The 21,354-nt window shown below is 41.4% G+C and overlaps 1 protein-coding gene across 2 annotated transcripts; it reads left to right on the forward strand.

Annotated features, from left to right (window-relative positions):
• Positions 1-851: 851 nt before the first annotated feature.
• Positions 852-19,606, forward strand: LOC107219189 (nuclear hormone receptor FTZ-F1 beta). Of its 2 annotated transcripts, none has more exons than XM_015657337.2 (7): positions 852-1,038; positions 11,340-11,657; positions 13,357-13,649; positions 14,660-15,028; positions 15,140-16,549; positions 16,748-17,033; positions 17,191-19,606. In XM_015657337.2, exons 2-6 carry the CDS (start codon positions 11,507-11,509, stop codon positions 17,012-17,014), a joined length of 2,490 nt encoding a protein of 829 aa, XP_015512823.1. In that variant the 5' UTR covers positions 852-1,038; positions 11,340-11,506; the 3' UTR covers positions 17,015-17,033; positions 17,191-19,606. The 2 variants fall into 2 exon arrangements, with proteins under 2 accessions (XP_015512823.1, XP_015512831.1); XM_015657345.2 differs by lacking the exon at positions 852-1,038 and adding an exon at positions 5,936-6,608.
• The last annotated feature ends 1,748 nt before the right edge of the window (positions 19,607-21,354 follow it).

Below are 21,354 nucleotides of genomic sequence, written 5' to 3' on the forward strand. Positions count from 1 at the left end.
GACTCTGTCGTAATATTCTAATATCAATGGAACGGATCGAGATTATTTATATTAATTGAAGAGTAAAAATGTCGTAAATAAAATAAAATCGGTGTGGTTTATTCAAATATTCCAATAATACATCGATGAACAGCAGTAACGATACGTACAATTTTCTTCCGGAATGAATTACAATAAATCTTACATCGTTAGGTACGATAATGACGTAAGTATTCCCGTATCAAGCAATTTACTAAACCATTGAATTTATCTAATTTTCGAATCATCGTGGAACTTGCAGACTCAGAATTCAAATTGAATATTCGAAATAGTGCCACGTCGAACGAATGACGCGGATAATTTATCCGTCGAAAACTTAGCCGAGTCCAGAGAATAACCTCTGAAGACAAGTAAGCAACCCTTCGGCTCGTGGGGGTTGTCGAACTCATGAAAATCTATGTATACAAAACTACCTTGTACGAAATACGAAGTGTCCGAGATTTATAGTTCATTGTAAACCATCGCCGGCTGCAACTCCGAATCATTTACGCACAACGCGCGCTCGTTCTTTCGTACCGCAGTTTTGTTCATCGTCGGTTATTCATTTCGGCTCCCCGTTGTTTTTTATTTCCGTCTAATCGATAGGTCGCGCGTAGTTGGCGAAACGGAGCAGACGTTGTCTATGGTCAGTAAGCCCCGGTGGCTGCGTAAAGGCCGCGGGGTGAGAATGAAGGGGTGTTTGAAGTCGCGACGAGTACGATGTTTTCCGAATGAACGTACGAGGAGCGAAGGGAGCCGGCGTTAAGTGCCGGTCGGAGCTGCCCCCTGCCGGCAATGCACTGTACTATCTTTGCCCGTGGTACTATAGGTTCCCCTGTGCGCGAGGCTTGTAACTTGTAACGTGAAGGTGTGCCTAGCCTGGATGGCCTGTTACCTGCTGTAGTACAGGGACAGCGTATTGTGAAAGTGCTGTGTGCGTTCTCCGAAAGAGAGTCGTCGGAACCGATCGCGGACTAGGATATTCCTGTGGTTTTCGCGAGACATCATCCGGAGCATGAGGTGAGTTTAACGATATCAAAGGTTCCTTCTCGCGACGCGTTTTCGAACAACGACGAGACATCAAATGTCCAGAGAGAGCGGTATTAATAGGGTTAGCGAGTGGACAGAGGTTATGTTTCGCATCTCATCTCCCCACTCCGGGTTGCCCTCTGGAACCAGAATCACGGCACTTTGTCTCTCGGGTATATTCTTCCGATCGACCAGGTTGTCAACGATCTACGTATGTACCTATTTTAAACGTTTCGAACGGAGAAACGTAGCGAGTCCTCGGAGTATCATGAGTGGATCATTCGACAGCCGCGCACGACGAGGGGAATCGAGTCGTCGTCGTCTGGCGAGGTATCGCGAGCGCACCTGACCGATTCTTTTTTGTTTTTGCTCGAGCCGCCGCGCTGCGGTCCGTTTCATAACTGCCCGGGCTGCTGCTGGCACTTTCATACATGTTTCGCAAACAATCCGTTTGCTTTGTAGCTCGCTGTTGCCGCCGCCGCCGCTGCTGCTGTTGCTGCTGCTGCTTCTGCTTCTGGCTATACCGCAATTTCATATTTGTTATATACGCGAACCGCGCCGACGGATTCGACGACTATCGAAGAGTTGATACCACCTCGTTTATAAAATTATACTACTAATACCACCGCGTACATTTCTCCTTACTCCCAAGCTATGCATACGTGTGATATCGTGTACGTTACTTCTCTCTCTTTCTCTCTCTCTCTCTCTCTCTCTCTCTCTCTCTCTCTCTCTCTCTCTCTCTCTCTCTCTCTCTCTCTCTATCTATATATCTGTCTATCTGTCTCTCCCTCTCGCTCTCTTTTACCTCGCACACGTTGGCCTCCTTCAATTTAACGTTTGTATAAACAGAATGCGAATACGACGAATAGGAGCAACTCGGCAAAGTTAGACGGAGACAGGTTTCGCTCGAAAGTCGAGTATTAACATGCGAGGAAATGAGACGGCTTGTTGATATTTCGGCGCGCAGGCTTCTGGCTTGACACTTGACAGCGCGGCCGGCCTTGAGCCTCCCCTTTCCTCTCCGCCGTCCCCGTCCCCTTCGCCTATCTCTATCTCTCTCCGTTCCCCGGCCTCTTTATGCCCTCCTCTTCCCCCGCCGCCTCGTCCTCGCGACCCCCAAATCACCTTACGCCTTTTATCTTATCCTCAGCGGTAAAACTACTGACCGCAGCGAGCGAGGCTTCGTCACAGCGGCTATACCAGGAAAGAATAATGTCGCATACCTCAACCGAACCCCCCCGACCACCTTTCAAAAAATCAGTAATCTTTTTCCACACCCGATTCAGCGTTTTATACGCACGTCGGCGTACGATAGTCATAGATCTGTATTTCACCGGCGAAATGATTCATTTTCTCTCCTCAAGGGTTTCGAGAACGCTCATAATTCAAGCCAATACACTCGGAATACTATTTACACGACATAGTTCGATTTGGCCGATATTATACTTATAGTCACGGCGCGCTGGATGGCAAACATTTCGATTAGAAACAGCTTATCTGAAACACGCTGATTCACGAGTTAATACCCGATCGGCTAAATCTCTGGTATACCTAGACGATAAAGCGAGCAACGTGTTCGCGGTGGCTCGCACCTCCTTCTCCTCTGCATCAAACCCAACCCAACAGAACCCAACCCGAGCCAAGAATTGCGTCAACGATTTTTCCGACGATTTAAAAAATTCCTACACGGTATGCGATAAATTTTATATTACACACTCGGGAGTTGAGGAATGGGCAAACGCATATATCGACTCCGAGGAGGAAGGGACCCGCGATGCAGGAGTGCCTCTTTCGGTCTCTCTTCTCTCGATCCTTGAGATGCGGATAAACCTCCGTAGGCTTATGAATATGGATGAAAAACCTTTCTCGACGCAGTGCAGCCCGGACCGCACCTCGCTGCTCATTCACTCGCTCGCTCGCTCGCTCTCCAACGCGTTCTTATAACACGCGGAGCTCAAGTTTTACCTGCGCTATGCCGCGCGATGGTATGCAGCAGTTATGTGTTGTAAGCATATTACGGGATGGAGTTGATCGTAACCCCGCTGGCCGCACGCGCGACGGGCTTTCTTTTTAGAAGACCAAAACCGATACTAGATTCACCTTCCGCATCGGAGTTCGCTGCTGCACCTCGTCGACTCGAAGCGAAAACTTTTTGGAATAAAAGATGTACACCTACCCGCCAAGTTGGACGTCACGACGTCGATTCCGCACCGCGTTAATAGTTTTCCACGCTTTCCTGAGAATATTCGAGTGCCCTTTAACGCGTTCGTGAATCTTTTTTCTCTACCCTCGTTCGCTCGGCTAGTACTCGTTAGTTGGCTCGGTATTTACCGTGCGGTATATCCTAACCCGACGTAATGTAGCGGATCGAGCACGGCGGTCGGCGCCCGTTTCTTGGCGAGCATGTAACTGTATTTTCTCCATGGTACCCGCTGCCAACGACGACGACGATGACGACGATGACGGCGACTCCGACGACGACCTTCTCTGCAGCGGTTACCAACAGTTTACGCTTAACGCTGATGCATAGTCAGTCGGCGTGGCGGCGCGTGGTCAGTCACCAACTTGTAGGTACACACCTATTCATCATCTAGCCGAGCTTTACGCGTCTGCGGCGAGCTGCGAGATCGTTTCGTTCTGCGCGATATTTTAATTTTTAATAATGCAAATAAAACAAACGTTCCGTCGCGCCCGGCATCGGGCGTTGAAAATAATGAATCCCCGCACTGATCAAATCGTACATCTGTCCACTTTTTATTTTTCGTAAATGATAAAAAGTCTGCCCAATGCCAGAACAGTGTCTCAATCTTTTTATCTACGAGACTATGGGCAACGCACTACAAAGTCCAGACCTAAACAAGTTTTGCCAATTTTTTGTTTGCATACCTTCGTAGACAAAATCGAAATTAATCATATTTTAGTGTAATGTTTTTTCTTCTTTACTTTTCTTACGCATGTGTTTTATAACATTTTATCAGCATTCAAATCGACCGTTTATAAATTATACATACCTGATTTCCATATTGAGAAACAATCTACCTTACTTAGCTATTAAGAAGTTGCGTTTTACAACATCGCGCTGTAGTATAAAAATTTTGAACATTTCACAAGATGAGGCATCTATATGTTAATGGATAGCTCATACGCATCGGAATCGTAATTTCGGAATATTTTCTGTGACGTTATTATATTCAGGATTAAATGCCCAAAAAATCCAAACAACCGGACGAAAGTACTCGGCCGGACGCTGAATTGGTACGCTCCCCAACAGGTTGCTTCACCGTCGTCTTCTTCCATACTTGGCCACAGATTAAATATTATCGATACAACATGTGGCCCATATGCAAGTATACAGATGCGATTAACTATCAAAATTGAATAAGTCTAAATCCGTGATTTAATCCCCAAACTGCATATCTATAAAAATCTCACACTGTGCAATCGTCGTACGTAACGATGATTTTTCCTATATTTACGTGCGCACGTATGAATCTAATATATACCAATCTAATGCGTGTATCGTTAAAATTGAAAGGCCAACGTACAATACATTATCGTTAAATTGGCGAATTGCTGCGTGCGAAGCACCGTAGCAGCGCCCAAGTTGCTTTTTTGCCGCTTTTTAATTCTTGGTTCTCTCATTTCTTACCCTGCCTCGCCGCGCCGCGGAGGCTGTGAGCGTAAGACTGAATGATCTCGATAAATCTGTCACTAACTGTATCCGTGAAACACCGCACACATGCAACGTAAGTCTACGCGTCTACCCCAGGAGTTCAGAGCTCCGAGTTCTTATACCTACACTGCAGATCGCCGCGTGTGTATGTGTGTACCGTGATCATTTCCTTGGCACCCTTCCAACCTATACGAAATTTTTATTATACACACAAACCTGTCTACTACCTACCATCCCTCGAATCGGCGCCATTAATCACCTAATAAAATCTACTATCTATACATACATGTAGGTACGCACACGGATATAGGTACACAAGTAAAAACAAGACGACGACACGAGGCTTGTGCGAAACAAAAATTTAATGTTGCACGCTACATTCGTCCTCGCAACGTATATATATATATATGTATACATACATACATACACTTATAAGCATTTGCACCTTTGTTATCTTCGCTAAGAGTTTACTTACTCACGAGAAAGCATTTTGCTTTACTCCGCGAGAAAACGACGACAGAGGAAATCATGAGAAATTCGGCGCTTCCCTGCTGCAGCGGCTCGCCGTACCAAAGAAATTAATCGCGGTCATTCCCGGGCAGGAAGGGGAGAGAGTAGAGGATGAGTCTCATGCACGGAGTGACCGGGGCAACCGTTCGGTTTGCAGACTCTGCTGTGCAACGCTGCAACGTGCGGTTTGAGGTGGTGCCGCGTTATGGGACGCCCTTCTTTCCTCCTCCCTTCTCCTCCTCCTCCTCTTCTTTTTACAGGTTGTGGTACCTCGCGACGACTCCCTCAGGTAGCCTCTCCGTGGTGCAAGAGGACGGAACTTTAGGGCCATGCAGCAGCCGCAAGTGGATTCTCCGTGACGAACTTACGGCCGCGGAGCAGACGAATGCTCGACACCCCGGCGCGTAGTTGACTCGACCAAGTCAGTCGGCTACCTCCTCGCCTTGTGGTGGCTATCGTCCGACATCGTCGCGCTTCTGACTCTCGTCGATATTACAAGTCGCCTATGCCCCGCGTTTCTTTTTTTTTCCTTTTCCTCAACCTCTTACACCTCTATTTATCGGCATACAGGTGACCGGTTTGATAATTATTTTTCCCGGGGCGGGGAGGAACCCGAGGCTGTGGTGCAAAAGTTTTTTCGCTCTTTCGCGAATCCGTAATCGTGCTCTTGAAACGGAATGTACCGAGTACGGAATCCGATGAATACCAACTGTAGATAACAAGGTTTCAATTGAATTGTGTTATAGCTACAAGTGTTTCTCAGTTATGAAACTTGAAAATTGTATCGTTGCTATTGGACAACGTCAATTGTTGAAAAGTTCGGACAATATTATTCAGTTATAAAAGTGCTACGGTATTATACGATAGTTGACCATTAAAGCTTTCAAATCACAGTAGTGCAATTAACAGCAGGAAACAAAGGAAAAGATAACAGACAATTCGCGTTTTTTTTTTGTTTGTTTTTTTCTTTACCGTCGTCATTATAATTATCGTTTTGGGAGATACCATTATACGTATACGTGCACGTTTTTAAAAAGTGTACCTGTGTCTAAAGTGTACGGCCTAAAAATGCAAATAATTAACGTGCAATTATAGTGTATCAAGATATACGGAATACAGTCATTCTAACGGCAAGGATTACAAAGGACAACGTCGTACATCGCGAAGCAAGTGGACAGTGTGGCACAAGTAGGAACTCGAGTTTGTCGACGTTCGAAAAGTATTTTTAAAAAAGTAATAATGGACATTGCATGATGTATGTTCATATACTGGAGATATAACGAGTGATAATTCCTACGTGATCTGGATCATGTAACATATATATTATACACTTATCGGGACATATCTTACGTATTTCTACAGATTACGTACACAGGTAATAAAAATTATTCCTGTTTACTGCAGCCATTGAGAATTTATGTACTCGTACGTACACACAAATAAAAAATAGGCATACCCTAATTTTATCAATATTTGAAATCCGAGATTAAGGCAATTTCGAACGAACGATCTTTATCGAGATATCGGTGTGCAGGGCTTCACATGTATTTGAACGGAACGGAAATCTCGAATCCAATCAGGAACCGGTTCCTTTCCAGATGTGTTCGAACGGATCCGCGTTACGAGAATAATAATTTCAATTGGTATCGCCGGTTAGTTGTAATATGTATATGCCTACCTATCTCTCGCTTGAATATACATGTACATGTGTATTGTATGGTGGAATAAAGATATGCAGTAGTTGCGGCAAGCAAGGCCCGGCACCACTCGGTGAAAGGAAAACAGACATATCTCGTATAACAAGTATGCGCAAGACGTGAGGAGGGACGTTAGTATTTTACACCTATAATGCTAGGTATTTAGCATACATACATACTACATTCGAAGGAGTCCACTCCAAAATTAGAAACGACCTTACAGGCTTCGTTTGACGTAAGAATTACCAACATTCGACGAGGATTACGTTCCCCGCGCGTTCACGTGAAAACTACCGGCGCAAGTTCCATGAATTCATTGAATATTTCTTCTCTCGCCTCTCCTTCCCCCTCTTCCTCTCATTTCCTTTTTTTTCTTTTCTTTTTTCTTCCTCTTTACACAAAGATTTCGCATATCTGCCGACAGGGAATTCGAATATACCGACGCAGGTTCGACGCGTGCATACAAGTGGGAAGCCTGTCGTCGGAAACTAATAAAGGTATCAGACAGTTTCCACTCTATAGAAATTTCACGGAACCGTGGTGGTTCGCCGCGACGCGACCTGAGAGCACGTGTTGGCTGGTGGCGCATGCGCGTGACAACCGCCCTTAAAATAGAGCAAGTTCGCTCGCGAACGTTTCCGGTCATTGACCTTTCGTTCGTCTATACTCTCTCCGTGTACATGCGGACGCACGGGCACATCCAGCCAACCGTACACGCGTATGACTGCGGTGCATCGTTGTTTTGCCTAGGACGTGTGTACATACGCTGATGCACGTGCTGCAGAGGTGTACAAATGCACATGCGCGTCGTGTACAATACTCAATGCCTGTTCGGGATGAAGTGCACAGTCTTCGTCGGTAAACGTTCCGCCGGCTTTATTCCCTTTCACCGCCATACAAGCTTCGATTTGTCAATCTATAAAGATTATACTCCTACAAAATTTCAACAATCAATAATCTTTCACCGCCAATATCTATCTATATCAGACATATTTCAGCCTCTACATTGAGCGTAACGATAGCACGATATCCCCGTGTGCATGTACATACATACTCTGCTTCATCGTAGGCAGACAGACACCCACACGTACGGGTACGCTGCAAGTAATTAACGGGCATCCGAGCATCGTTGACAACAGTTTTCCGTCCCGCGTTACGGGGGGGGGGATAAATAGTCTTGAAAGCTCGACGGCGATTGGTCACCGTGGTTCCGTCGGGGGTTCGAGGGGGTGTTCAAGAGGGTAGGGCGACCGGTCTAGTCTCCGGACTCCGGAGTCTGACTCAAGTGGCGGCTCGTCGAGGTGGGGATAGGAGACCTTGAGCGGCGTCACGTGACCCTAAGGTGCATGGGGTAGGGCGACGAGGGCCTTGACCTTACCGGCTTGGGAAGAGACTGACTTACTACTGCCGCGTCGAAAAACGTCGGTCTTTGCAACGGAACCCCTCTTAGAGGCGCGGGTTGTGCTCGACGTCGGTCGGGATGGATTGATAACGAGCGAAGGGAAGGGCACGGAGGGATACCTCGATGGGGGGGGGGGGGGGGGGGGTCGACGCGTAGGATAACGTGACTGACTGACTCCGACTCTACCCACCGTCATGGATATATTATATGTCCTTTGTTTGTTGTGTGCCGTCAATTCGCGCGAATGACTGCCCCGCGTGCATGCATACGCGCGTATCGATATATACAGTAGGTATACGTTTGCGTGCGTATTAAACCCTCTGTGATAAACTTTGTGTGGTTGCCTTTCACAATACAGTATATTATGCCTTTGTACACTGCAGCTTATTACATAGTTTTACTAAAATACATGTGCTGCTGTGGCATATGTTTCGATACAAATCTATACAAACTCGTTAACACCGTTTCTGCATATTAAAGACCGTATGTAATACTATTGTATTTTACGTCTACGTTACATTACAGGTATATACATTATACGTATATACATGGAAACACCTTTCAACTCACAGAAATTTTACGGAACGATCGTTGTACTGTAAATGTATGTATGTGTGTATGTGTGTAGGTATACACACTATTGTATACATACTATTCCCGAGAGACAAAGGAGGTACCGCTATTGCGTCACCTTTTTTCGTCTTACTTTTTTATACGTTTACATTAAGCCCAGAGAGGCGGGATCATGGCAGTTGCGCCAAATATAAACTCTATATCTATCGGTTATTTGATCTGATTTTTTGTCATTGCGTATTCGTATAGGTATAATGTATGTAAGCGTACGGATCAAGAATTTTTAATGCCAAAGCTGATTTATACAGTATAAGATATATATATCAGCTAAGGTGTTCGCTGAAATCGTAGAATGATTATGTCATGGCATTTGGCAGTTTCATACCTACGACGAAAACGACACCTGGAAATATAAGAGAATTTTGTGTACAGCCTGATATTTGTAAAAAAATTTATCTCGCGCGATTCATCAAATTTATTAGAAGCAAATGAATTCTTTTTTTTTCTCTCTTTTTTTTCGTATTTTCGGTTAACTTTCATTTGTTACGTAATGATTATCAAGACGGAGAAAGTATATTACACGTGTTTATGTATTAATTTTTATCAGGATCCGCGAAAACCGGGATTAGCCGTGAAATTTCTTAGGTCGAACATCTTGAGCGAACACCAGATTCCGATTGTTGGACGAGCAACAAAATATTACCGTCCATTTAATTATCCGCATGTATGGATGCCCGTGAAGTTTACGTGCATAGGTACATTATTACACCTATACCTAGTGAATAAAAGAGGTGCAGCTTGGAAAAGTCGGGTATGCGAGTGCAGTTGGACTTGACGAGTATGCGACACGGTGGTGCAGGCTTATATATACGTATGTAAGCTGTATAAGCCGAGTAACAGGACGAGATCAAAGCCTAAGGCCTGCCAGGAATGCAGGTCCTGTGATTATCTACTTATTTTGTCAATAAATAAAAACCGCAAAAACAGGTTCCCATTCCCGCGCAACTCCATCGCACCGACAACGGTACGTATAAGACGACGACGCTGCTTCTGGCACTCCCCGCTTCTCTTCTTCTTCGCGCGGCTAAATTTCCCTGCAGGCAATCGATTTTCGAAACATACTTTTTTAGCAATCTTTGCCCGGGAACTTGTTTCGTCTCATCGATTCCCCTCCACCTCATCCTCCTCATCCTCCTCATCCTCATCCTCGTCAACACTTTCCTTCTCGCTCTGATACGCTTCGAGTGCCATATTATACACGCTCGAATTCATCCTTGTTCGACCTACGCAAGCGCGCACGTTTTCCGTAGAGGCTAGGAGACACCTATGCCTGTAAGAATGTACGTGTATTCAAAGTACGCGTAATATACGCTCGCGGATCCCTCCCTCCCTCCATTCACGCGACGCCGCGATCTCTTTCTCTTTCTTCGCGTCGCGGATCTTTCGTCTCTCTCATTCGTTACATGCGTCATATCTGGCAACTTTTTATGTAGGCCGTTGGCGGCACAAATGTACAAACGTACAAACGAATATACGTATATCTATCTCGACTCCGCCGGTGTGTGCCCCGGGTATTTATATTTAACCAACCGACACTTGCCATGTGCGTGTCCTCTTCCGCGCGAAGGTCGTCTGGCACCGGAAGTGGGCCGGCCTTGCGGGACGACCGTTATACTCCGGAAGTTATACTCTCCCGTAAAGCCTGTAACTCTTTTCTACACCATATATTCCGAAAGTTTACGTACCCACATTACCCTCGTTGTATGTACTGTATAGGCTTACGTTGGAGGTAATTGCAGGGGATACGGAAAAGTTCGTTAAGGAACGATGCGCGTGATGTTGTTGCCCGCTGACCAACACATTAAATTCAATATTACGGTTATGCGGTTTAATTTCGAAATGATTTCTGTTCTGCAGGTTCGGTTTGTTAGGGTGATAAGATATTTATTAATTTACGAACGCATTTTATCTTTGCACAAGTACGTGTCGTTTTATGATTAACTTTTGATTGAAATATCCCCTACGAAACCATCTAATATATTAAGTTAATTTGTAGAAATAATTTTATTTAATAATTTTATAGTTCAATTCCGTTGTAACGTACATGACATCATTCACTCCTTGCGAAATGAAGTTGACGTTTGTATAAATTCGTCCTTGATATATGAGAGAAAGGTTATTCTCGTTTCAGGACTTTCTTTTTCACCGTTCGCGAAATTATACAGCGCAATTATATATAGTCGGGGAGAAATGATTGTCGAAGTATATAAGCAACTTTCTTCGATCTGATGAACAAATGTTGATTTACTGTAAAGCAAAACTCGGTTGCACTTGCATTTTGCCAGTATGTCTTGAATGTTGGTTTAGTTTTACTGGAAACATTTCAGAGAAAACAAGTATATGCTAATGGTACTTTGTATTGTTTCTGTAACAGCGGTTGGATTCTTGGGGTTTTCTCCAATCCGAAATCATCGTAAAGAATTCTCAACCGTCGAACGCGAAGTCTAGCTCAAAAGGACGGCTCAGAATGCTGGGCGTCCCGGCGAGCGTCCACAGGCCCAAAGTCAACGCCAGAATCGCCTGGAGGGAAGCCAGCTGAGAATGTCGGAGCAGAATGGGCCCCCGGAGGGCCCAGGCTGGTGGCCTCCGGCCCAATCCTGGAAGTCGTCGTCAGCCCCTGCACGACCAGAAGCAGGAAAAAACGTATCTGTGACCACCATCAACGTTCCACCAGCCCACGAAATGCATGACGGTAATTTTTCCTTCAACCCAACCTGATTTATAACCCTCTTTTTTATCAAGTCAGTCAGAACACACGCGCGTACCTGTACAGGTATATATACCGATATTTCTTATGCTATACAACGTCTATCGAAGTCCGCGCTTTCAGTGACCGGACATTCCGCGCAACTTTATCATGCTTCAAATGCCTCGACCCTATATCGATGCGCGATAAAAGTATATTATAAAAATAAAAAGATCGAAAATCTGGTAAACATTTCTCGAATCATAAATCATCTTTGTCTTTTTTCTTTAGCACTAACAGTTGGCAGTTGCTACAAATAATATTACGGAGAGTAGTTTACGATTAGATTGACGGTGACGCGATCGTCACTATGGTTCGTATGCGACGTTATCTGTTACAGCAATTCCTATCGGCTGCGATCTCTAAACTAGTAGAAGTTTGTCGTCCACTAGTAAAGTAGCCAATCGGAATTTGAAACTCATTGAATACCGATAGCGATACGTAATGAACGTTCGACGAATCGAACACTTAGACAGTGACTTTCATTCCCGATTAGATTCTATCCAAATTTATACGATTAAGAGGTTCAAACTAGCTCCCGATAATTGTAAGCAACGGAAAACATGGAGAGACATGAAAGTTCTTTTTTTTCCGTCCTATATTCTTATCAAACTAATCGAGGCGTACGGGCGGATGCGTTAAACGAGCGTGGCGGGTGTACCGCGGTGAACACCGTAAAGCATGGTGCCCTATGGGTGGAGGCATGGGTGGATTACGTACGTATAACGTACCGATACGTCGGTTAGCAAAAAGTGAAAGAATATTATTGTATAAGGCGACTAGATGTCGGAGGCATGTTTAGTCTTTGAAGCACGTTTCGATCGCACCAACAGGGTACAACAATTATTATGATCAACGTTACCCCCTCACATCCAACACGTCCCGCCCGCGCCCGGCCAGCATGCGATTATTTATTGCCAGGATACCTAATGCCGATTGGAATGTTTTCATTAAACCGCGCCACCGGGAACGGAGCGGGAAACGTGATACTCGATGAAAAAATCACCGGTGCTTTCAAACCGCCTTGAACCTTTTGCGAAACTCAACAGGGTGACAAGAAAATCACGACTCACCAACGGCTGCGCTGGTCCTTCGCAACATGCCTTTGGAAGCTTTTCATTCGTGCTGTTTGGACGACGCGACTCTTATCTTTTCGAATAATTTATTTGCCACCTTTACCCCTAAATTAGAATCCAATTTGTCCGTAACTGGAAGTGAAGATAAATTAGATTTAAGTAATTTTTTCATAATACAGAGCCGAGATATTGGTAAAAATTAGATAATACAAGCGAAGTAAATTGTTAATGAATATTATTATACATGTCTTTGTACGATGGCAACAGTCATATGTACTTACAAAAAAAATTAATTACAAAAAAAAAAAAAAAAATGATTTAGATTGTCGGGTCACTGCCTTAATGAAAGGTGAATAACGTCAGATAAACTTGAATAGGTCATTGTCATTACCATAAATTTCAATAAAACTTAGTTTCTTACTTGTCACATAAAACTGGAAAGGAATATATTTTTATTTTCATTCCTGCATCCTATCGTGCATATTGTTTAAATTGTTGTAAAATACCAAATGAATTCCGAATCCACGAAGATGCTTGATAATATTTGGTTACTTATCTATCTCACGCAGGTAAAAATGTTAAGTATTTGAGTGGTCGGAATGGCGTGACGGTGTCCGTTGTGTCCGGATGCGGGACCGGAAACGAACCTGAAGATGACGGAGCGGACAGCGATGGAGAAGTGAGCAAGATCGACTTCCGGGGAGTAAACCTTCGTACTAAGAAGAAGAGGGACGCGCCAGAGGGTCAAGAAAGCGACGCCAGCACCGTGACCGAGGCGATGCTGCAGCAACCAGAACGGCCCATGTCCTGGGAAGGAGAACTCTCCGACCAAGAAATGTCTTCCAATACAATAACTAATCAAGTGCGTGTTTCATTTTCTTAGCTATCCTTAATACAATGCGATTTTATATGAACTCTCAATAATGCCATGTGCCATGTCGTTTTCGTGATTCACTTCCGAATAACGATCTTCTGACTCAGCTCAAGAGTTTCGAGGATACACTCTGAGTCAGAACGTCTGGAATCCGAGGTGAAAATGATGTAATGCAAAGACAGAACGGGCACGTGGTTTAAGTTATTGCTTTTTCTTAAGATAGGGTTTCAAGAATTTTCTCGTAACAAATTCTGCACGTGTTGAGAACTAACTGCTTAAAACTTATAAAAAAATTTCGAGAAACATTATCAAATCCGGAAATGTATCGTACATATCGTGATTTTCCAGTAAAAGATCAATGAATACGAAAAATGTTTTTGTCGCATATGATTTTCAGGTTTTGATTTACATTTTATTTATTTATAAATGTGAAACCAGACTTTGAGGTATTGCGATTTCATATGCATTGCTTCGTAATTATGTGCAAAGGTATTACCTCAGACGTGAAATTTTCATTCAGAATTTTCTATGTAGGTCAAAAGTGCCATACGGTATATGTCCTTGGGCAACCAATGATTAATTTACGGCAAAACACAAGGTTTAATTATGCACTTATGATTAATCGTTAAGGATAGTGATGCACATGCGGTTACATCGGTTTTAAAAAGAATCCCGCAGTCAATGTCGTACAGAAATGTTTTCTTCTGTTTGCGTAAGAACAATGTTTATCTGACCAGAATCATAGAGACCTATGTGATAGGATAGTTTGAAATTTTACCTAATAAAAACATAAGCATATTCCTAAAAGTGATAGAATGCTGGTGAAAATTGGTTCATACCAAAATCCATCACAACTCTTCGTAAAGGAATAGTTAATTAATATCGAGCTTCAATCACTATCTCAGAAACTGGCAAGATTGGTACTATTAATGTAAGGTCACCCTTTAAAATAATTCGATAAACAAAGTTGTCATTGATTACAACGCTCGCGGTTTTAGGACCATGAAGAAACTTCAATGGAAGGTGTTCAAGTGTGTAGTGCGAGTCCAGGGCCGACACTTGCGCCACCGGAACCTAAATTCGCAATAAAACTGGAACCAGATTTCCGCTCAAGCCCAGGGCCTCCTTTAGGCCCCCCAAATGAGGTGACCCTATCGACTACCCAACAGCAACATCAACAGCAACAGCACCAACAACAGCAGCAACAGCAACAACTGAATATCGACGGACTTGAACAAACTCAACAAAGTGATTTACCACTTTTAGTTGGAAAGCTGCTGGGAGGATACAACAACGCCACTCCGAATCATAGTCCAGTTCTTAACCCAAGGCACCACCTGACTAAACATAGTCACACAAGATCGCAGGCTAGTATTCTTTATAAAGACCTAATTTCTTACAACATGTCTTTTTCTGTTATAGACTGAAATGAAACTTATCATATTCATACTCAATTTGCCAATCATTGCGATCCATAGGTTCCATCCCCGGATTCGGCGATACATTCGGCGTACAGTGTGTTCAGCTCTCCGACACAAAGCCCGCATGCTGCTCGACACTCGGCACTTGGAGCCGGTAGTCCAGTTCCGTCTTCGTCACTGTCACTTTCGCGTCATAGTTTTAACAATTCCACGTCGTCGCTTTCCTTGTCTCTCTCGCATTCGCTTTCGCGTAACAACTCTGATGCATCCAGTAGCTGCTACAGTTATGGGTCTCTCAGCCCACCAACACATTCACCTGTACAACAGCCAAGACACTCTCATTCTCACACTTCACATCCTCACCATCAAGTAGCCGCTCAGGGCAGCCCCTTACACTTACCAATATCTCATCACTATTCAACGACAAATTCAGAACTTTCCGAGGGGTTGAGCGAGGATCAAGAAGACTGTAAGATAGCACCGGCTGCGGCGGGCATTTCGACCAGGCAACAACTGATCAATAGCCCATGTCCCATTTGTGGTGATAAAATCAGTGGTTTTCACTACGGCATATTTTCTTGCGAATCGTGTAAAGGATTCTTCAAGAGGACTGTCCAGAACAGAAAAAATTATGTCTGCCTTAGAGGGGCTGGCTGTTCGGTTACCGTGGCAACTCGTAAGAAGTGTCCTGCTTGTCGGTTCGAAAAATGCCTTAATATGGGAATGAAATTGGAGGCGATTAGGGAAGACAGAACTCGAGGTGGCAGAAGTACATATCAGTGCAGTTACACACTTCCGGCAAATTTGGTGGGCTGTACTTCTGGCGGATTACCTGGTGATAAAATGGCTGGTGGAACATGCAGTCCCGCTCCTCCTGGATACGAGCATCATCATTCAGCAAGACATCATTCAAACCATTCTCACAAGCAACACGTTGTGCCGCAACTATTGCAAGAAATAATGGACGTAGAACACTTGTGGCATTATAATGACAATGATAGAACGACAAGTGCGCAAAGTAGTAGCAGCAGTAGCAAGTCGGAACAGCCCAGGCCGAGCTCCGCTGGACCACAAAACACCGATCATGATCAACAACACCCACCTAGCAATGCAAACACGAATGCGAATTCTTCGCAGCATCCGGATTTCTTGTCAAACCTGTGCAATATTGCTGATCATCGGCTTTATAAAATTGTTAAGTGGTGCAAAAGCCTGCCCCTGTTCAAAAACATTTCAATTGATGATCAAATTTGCCTTCTGATCAATTCGTGGTGTGAGTTATTATTATTTTCATGCTGCTTTAGAAGCGTGAATACTCCGGGAGAGATTCGAGTCTCGCTGGGAAAGTCAATTACACTTGAACAGGCCAGACAACTAGGTCTGGCTAGCTGCATCGAAAGAATGCTTGCTTTCACCAACAACCTTAGGCGATTGAGAGTGGACCAATATGAGTACGTCGCAATGAAGGTAATATTTTTTAAACTAACGTTATAAACAGCTTTACGAAGTACAATCCGATATTATCATCCGAACGAAATTAGCATACTGTAAAATGATACTTTGCATACTCCGTTCCTAGTCGAATTTAAATAATATTTAATTTATCCGTATATGTTGATGCTCAAAATTTATTGGTGTTTATAAATATTTTTTTTTCAATCTAAGGTAATTGTGCTACTAACTTCTGACACAAGCGAGTTGAAGGAGCCTGAAAAAGTTAGAGCATCACAAGAAAAAGCATTGCAGGCGTTACAACAATATACAATCGCCATGTATCCAGAAATGCCAGCCAAGTTTGGTGAACTTCTTCTCAGGATCCCAGACTTGCAGCGAACATGTCAAGCAGGAAAGGAACTGCTCAGTGCAAAACGGGCTGAAGGAGAGGGCAGTTCATTCAATTTATTGATGGAACTGCTTCGCGGGGACCACTGAGTACTAACCATCACCACAGGTAAATATTGTTGCATATTTTCATTCTGTGTAACTATTGCTCCACTGAGATCGAGTGAAGTTTTGGGACTTTTGAAATGATTAGATCTTCTTTAGTATATTATCTTACCTTCTGAAATACGGAAATAAAATTTAGAGAACCATTTTTTCTCTTATAGATTCCATGCTTATACGGAGTGTTTATAAGCAGATAGAATCGGGTGTGGTATGTAAGGACATTTTTTTAAAGACAAGAGAAATGACTGTAACAAGTAGTCTGTAATAATGTTAGCTCTTGGTGAGGGGGATTATTAGGTTGTTAGAGGACTTAGATAATAATAATATATTTTTTACTGAAATGCTTCCATACAGGGCCTGTATTCCTGCCTTTAAAGTTTAAGTACAGGAGTTTAAGACGGCCTATAGTATGTCCGTATCGTCCAGTGTGCATTCAAGTGAGAGTCCGAGTGCGAGTGATAATATTTGGTCGTGTGAATGATGGAAGAGAGCAAATATGTTTCCAGTGTAATCTTAGAGTTACACTATAATTATGAAACACCAGTATTTCGTACATAATTGCGATTACTTAAAAACAAAGCATAATGTCTTTTATGTCCCGGTAAAAATGTACTTAAAATCTATTATCTGTAAGGCTTAATTATTACTACCTTATTTAGTTTTACTATTTCAAGGTATTTTTTACGATACTTTATACATAATTACATAATTAAATATTATATATATTAATATATATATATATACATATATAGGTATATATATATGTTAAACAAAAAAAAGTATATATTATATATTATAGCCTTACCCGGTTTTGATCTGACAATTCAGCTTCAGCTGATTCTTGTTCAGTCGCAGAGTTCCATCCATTATAAAAAAGGTATAATACCAAGAAAAAGAAATTTTTAATGTTTCTTAGCATATATCGTGCCAAGTAACTATCGTTAGCAAAAGTCGCACAGCCATTGTGGTTTTGAAAAAATATTCTTAAAAATGATAAGTATATTATATATATATAATATATATAATATATGTATATGTATAAAACTAAATCCAATTGGTACGTTATTTTTACTGTTTCATACCACATTTATTTATGAACTTTTATAAACTCTTTTTGCATAGTAATTTTTCTTAGACTCGCGGTAACTCTTCAAGTATTCAATGCGAAATATCACAGAGGTTTAACTTCAGTAATGATAATTATTTCACTTTAATGTTGTAGTAATCCGAGTAACATAACAAAACAATTATGAGTAATTGAATATTCAGTTGTAAGTACTCGTAGGTACCTAAGTAAGTACACCCAAAGTAAGACTGCTGTAGGATGGAACTGCTGATTTGTCAGATGAGGCAGATAAATAAAGAAATTCATATTTTATTCTAATCGAATGAAACAGTTACGTACTACTGGCAATATAAGGACCGTCAAGTTCCTTAAATTAAAACAAAAGAGTAAAATTATTACAAAACCAGTATTCATGCAAATGCGAAATGAATTGGTATTAGAATATTCAAAGGAAGTATAGTTAATATAACATGAAGTTATAAAAGAAGAAATGAGTGACAGAAATAATGTGTATATAGAAAGTGGTGTCATGTTGAACAAGCAAAGGAAGTGCGCGCGTGAACATGTTGTAGCCATAAGATAGTTTTTGCCTGTTGAATTGTGTCTATTCTATATTTATATTTGATAATAATTATTTCTACATACTTCATTACTACACATAGTGCGGATCGTTATTTTATTTTTTGTTTAATTTTTTTTTAATAAAGTTAATAGTTAAAACTATTTATAAATTCTTTTCATGACGGAGGTGGCAATAAACTCGAGCTATAAACTGGTGTTTTGGGAAACAATACTTGTTATATCGACACACGGTAAATGAGTATTATTCATTAATCAATTAATTTTATTCCAAGTGAAAATGGCGGCTACAAGCAGCTATTTATTAAAGTTATTGTACAACAAAATATGATTAACAAACGGAGCTCCAAAAAGATTCGTTTGCACTCATATTTAAGTTCGATACCTGTAAAGACGTACATATTTGAAGAGAAAATGGATCCATCGTTTAAAAAATGTGTATGAAAGAATTGAAGGGAGAGGGGAGGGGGGGGGGGGGATAATGCCAGTGATGACAATATTAAGGCAAAATTATGTGAAAATAAATTGATATTCAAAGAGCTTAAATACAACAGACTGTACTGACAATTATATTATATCTTTACAAACTAATATAAACATTAGATACCAATACGAAATAAAAATGGAGTAAATACTATAATGTTGAACAGACAATATTATAGTATAATATCATAGATACTCACGTATAGTATTCCTTGTCGATATCAAAAATTGACATTCTGGAAGAAAGAAAAACAACAAACTCCACAAAAATATTTAGAGCCACATAATGTATGCGATAAGAATGATGAAATACAGAACCCATAAATGACCATAAAAATATTCCATTCTTAAAATAATACTAATAACAAGACGATTCTAGTAAATATATAGAGTAGTTTTATACTTACGATACGAACAATTATTAATGCAAATAAAGCACGTTTTAAGAAGTGTAGTCTTTCCCTATGTTACTTATGTTAAGATTTCGTTAGTAATTTCAAAATTATTGTATCCTGTACACCCTATATTCATCACCTCTTAAGTAATTTTACATACAGTTATGATTCTAGCTTTCACATTATTAATCTTATCAAATTCTTTGGTAAGCTCAAAGCAAAACGTGCAGAGTGTAATTTTAGTCTCCTGAAATTGATGAAGAAATTACTGAACACCCAAACAATTTTAACAATGTAGGATATTGCTTGTTACGAATTTCGGACATTATCGTAGCCCGAATGGCGTGTAAACGTTGAATGCAGATAATACCACTTCAAATGTTTCTCTAACTTCCAAAGGAAGCAGTCGCGCGTGTGCTGTGACGTATTTAAAAATGAGGGAAATATAAGCTCTGACAAGATTTGAAAATGAACGGTCATTTTTATAAACAATTTCACTTTAGCTCTTTTATCCATGTTTGTGCTGGAATTTAAATGTTTACACTTCGCATGAAATATGGTTCGTTTTCAATTACAATAAGGTGGCCAATCATTTCCACTAACCTGTCAAATATTTTATTTGTACTTGTCAGATTGACACGTCTTACTTTGATGATGGTAAAAGACACATCGATGTCATACTAGTATACAAAGTACATTCGCACGAGGAGCCGCAAAAGCAGAAATGGCGAGACACATTTTTTACCAATATTATGCTAGAAATGGGATTGGAGACTGAGCTAACTCTCGCAACGGTAGCTACTTACCTGAACTCAATCACGAAATGACATTGACTATCAATTTGCCTTTTCATCATAATATGCTAATTTTTATCACATATATCAAGAAAAATATTTAATACTTTGTATTTATAAGTACACTGGAATACTTTCATCCCTAAAAACATAACACTTATAGAGTTTGCTACTGTACCAGAAGAACAAATTACAAATGAGATTTTATTTTGTAGAATCCTGAAAGCGGATTAATCTTTGTAAAAATTCATGTACCATACAAGGAGTTGGTGAGGCATGCTAATTTACTGGAAATCAAACCAACTCCAAATAACATTATGGAGCAGACATACCGTACCCATTGGTTGGATAAGTGGCTCCCAATTGGTTTTCCTAAACTAGAACAATGCACCGAGTACCTCCGAAAAATTTATATAAATGAGATCATCAATGGACTGTACTTACATCAATAGTTATCTAAACCTTCCTTCTGATTGAATCATTTAATTTCCTACCTAGCCATAATTTAATGAACAAGAAGCTTTTTAGTTTTTGTTTTTTTGAACTCTGACTTCTTTGAGCATAAATAATATAACAGGTATTCACTACGAAAATTAATTTACAAAATATCTGTGCCTACTCAGTAGTAAATGGGAAAAACATGCTTATACAACGGCAGATCGAGCAATTATCATCTGGGAGATAATGTGGAGAACGAAATTTGGTCCTGAACCATACCAAAGTGGTTTGCTAAAGCTACTGCATGAAGAAGTATTTTTAACTGTATATCCACTACATGATGGATACGTGGATGCACGGAAGAATGAAGTACCCACCCATCGCCAAGTTTGTATTCATTATTTTACACTATGTGTGTATCTTCATTCTTCACATTATGTGTCACATGGTTTGCTCTGGATGCGGATATTTTCCAACAAGTCTAATTATCTAGTTCATCATTTTCATTTGCTACACACCGTCAGATTCTTTTGGAAATTTTTTCAAAAATCATGTAGTCAACAATGTAGT

Source organism: Neodiprion lecontei, chromosome 3 (genome assembly GCF_021901455.1).
Source record: "Neodiprion lecontei isolate iyNeoLeco1 chromosome 3, iyNeoLeco1.1, whole genome shotgun sequence".
NCBI classification, from domain to species: domain Eukaryota; kingdom Metazoa; phylum Arthropoda; class Insecta; order Hymenoptera; family Diprionidae; genus Neodiprion; species Neodiprion lecontei.

Coding starts and splice junctions, on each gene's coding strand:
- LOC107219189 (XM_015657337.2), top strand. CDS start 11,507: ATGTCGGAGCAGAATGGGCCCCCGGAGGGCCCAGGCTGGTGGCCTCCG. Junction 11,658..13,356: donor AGCCCACGAAATGCATGACG/GTAATTTTTCCT, acceptor TATCTCACGCAG/GTAAAAATGTTAAGTATTTG. Junction 13,650..14,659: donor CCAATACAATAACTAATCAA/GTGCGTGTTTCA, acceptor TCGCGGTTTTAG/GACCATGAAGAAACTTCAAT.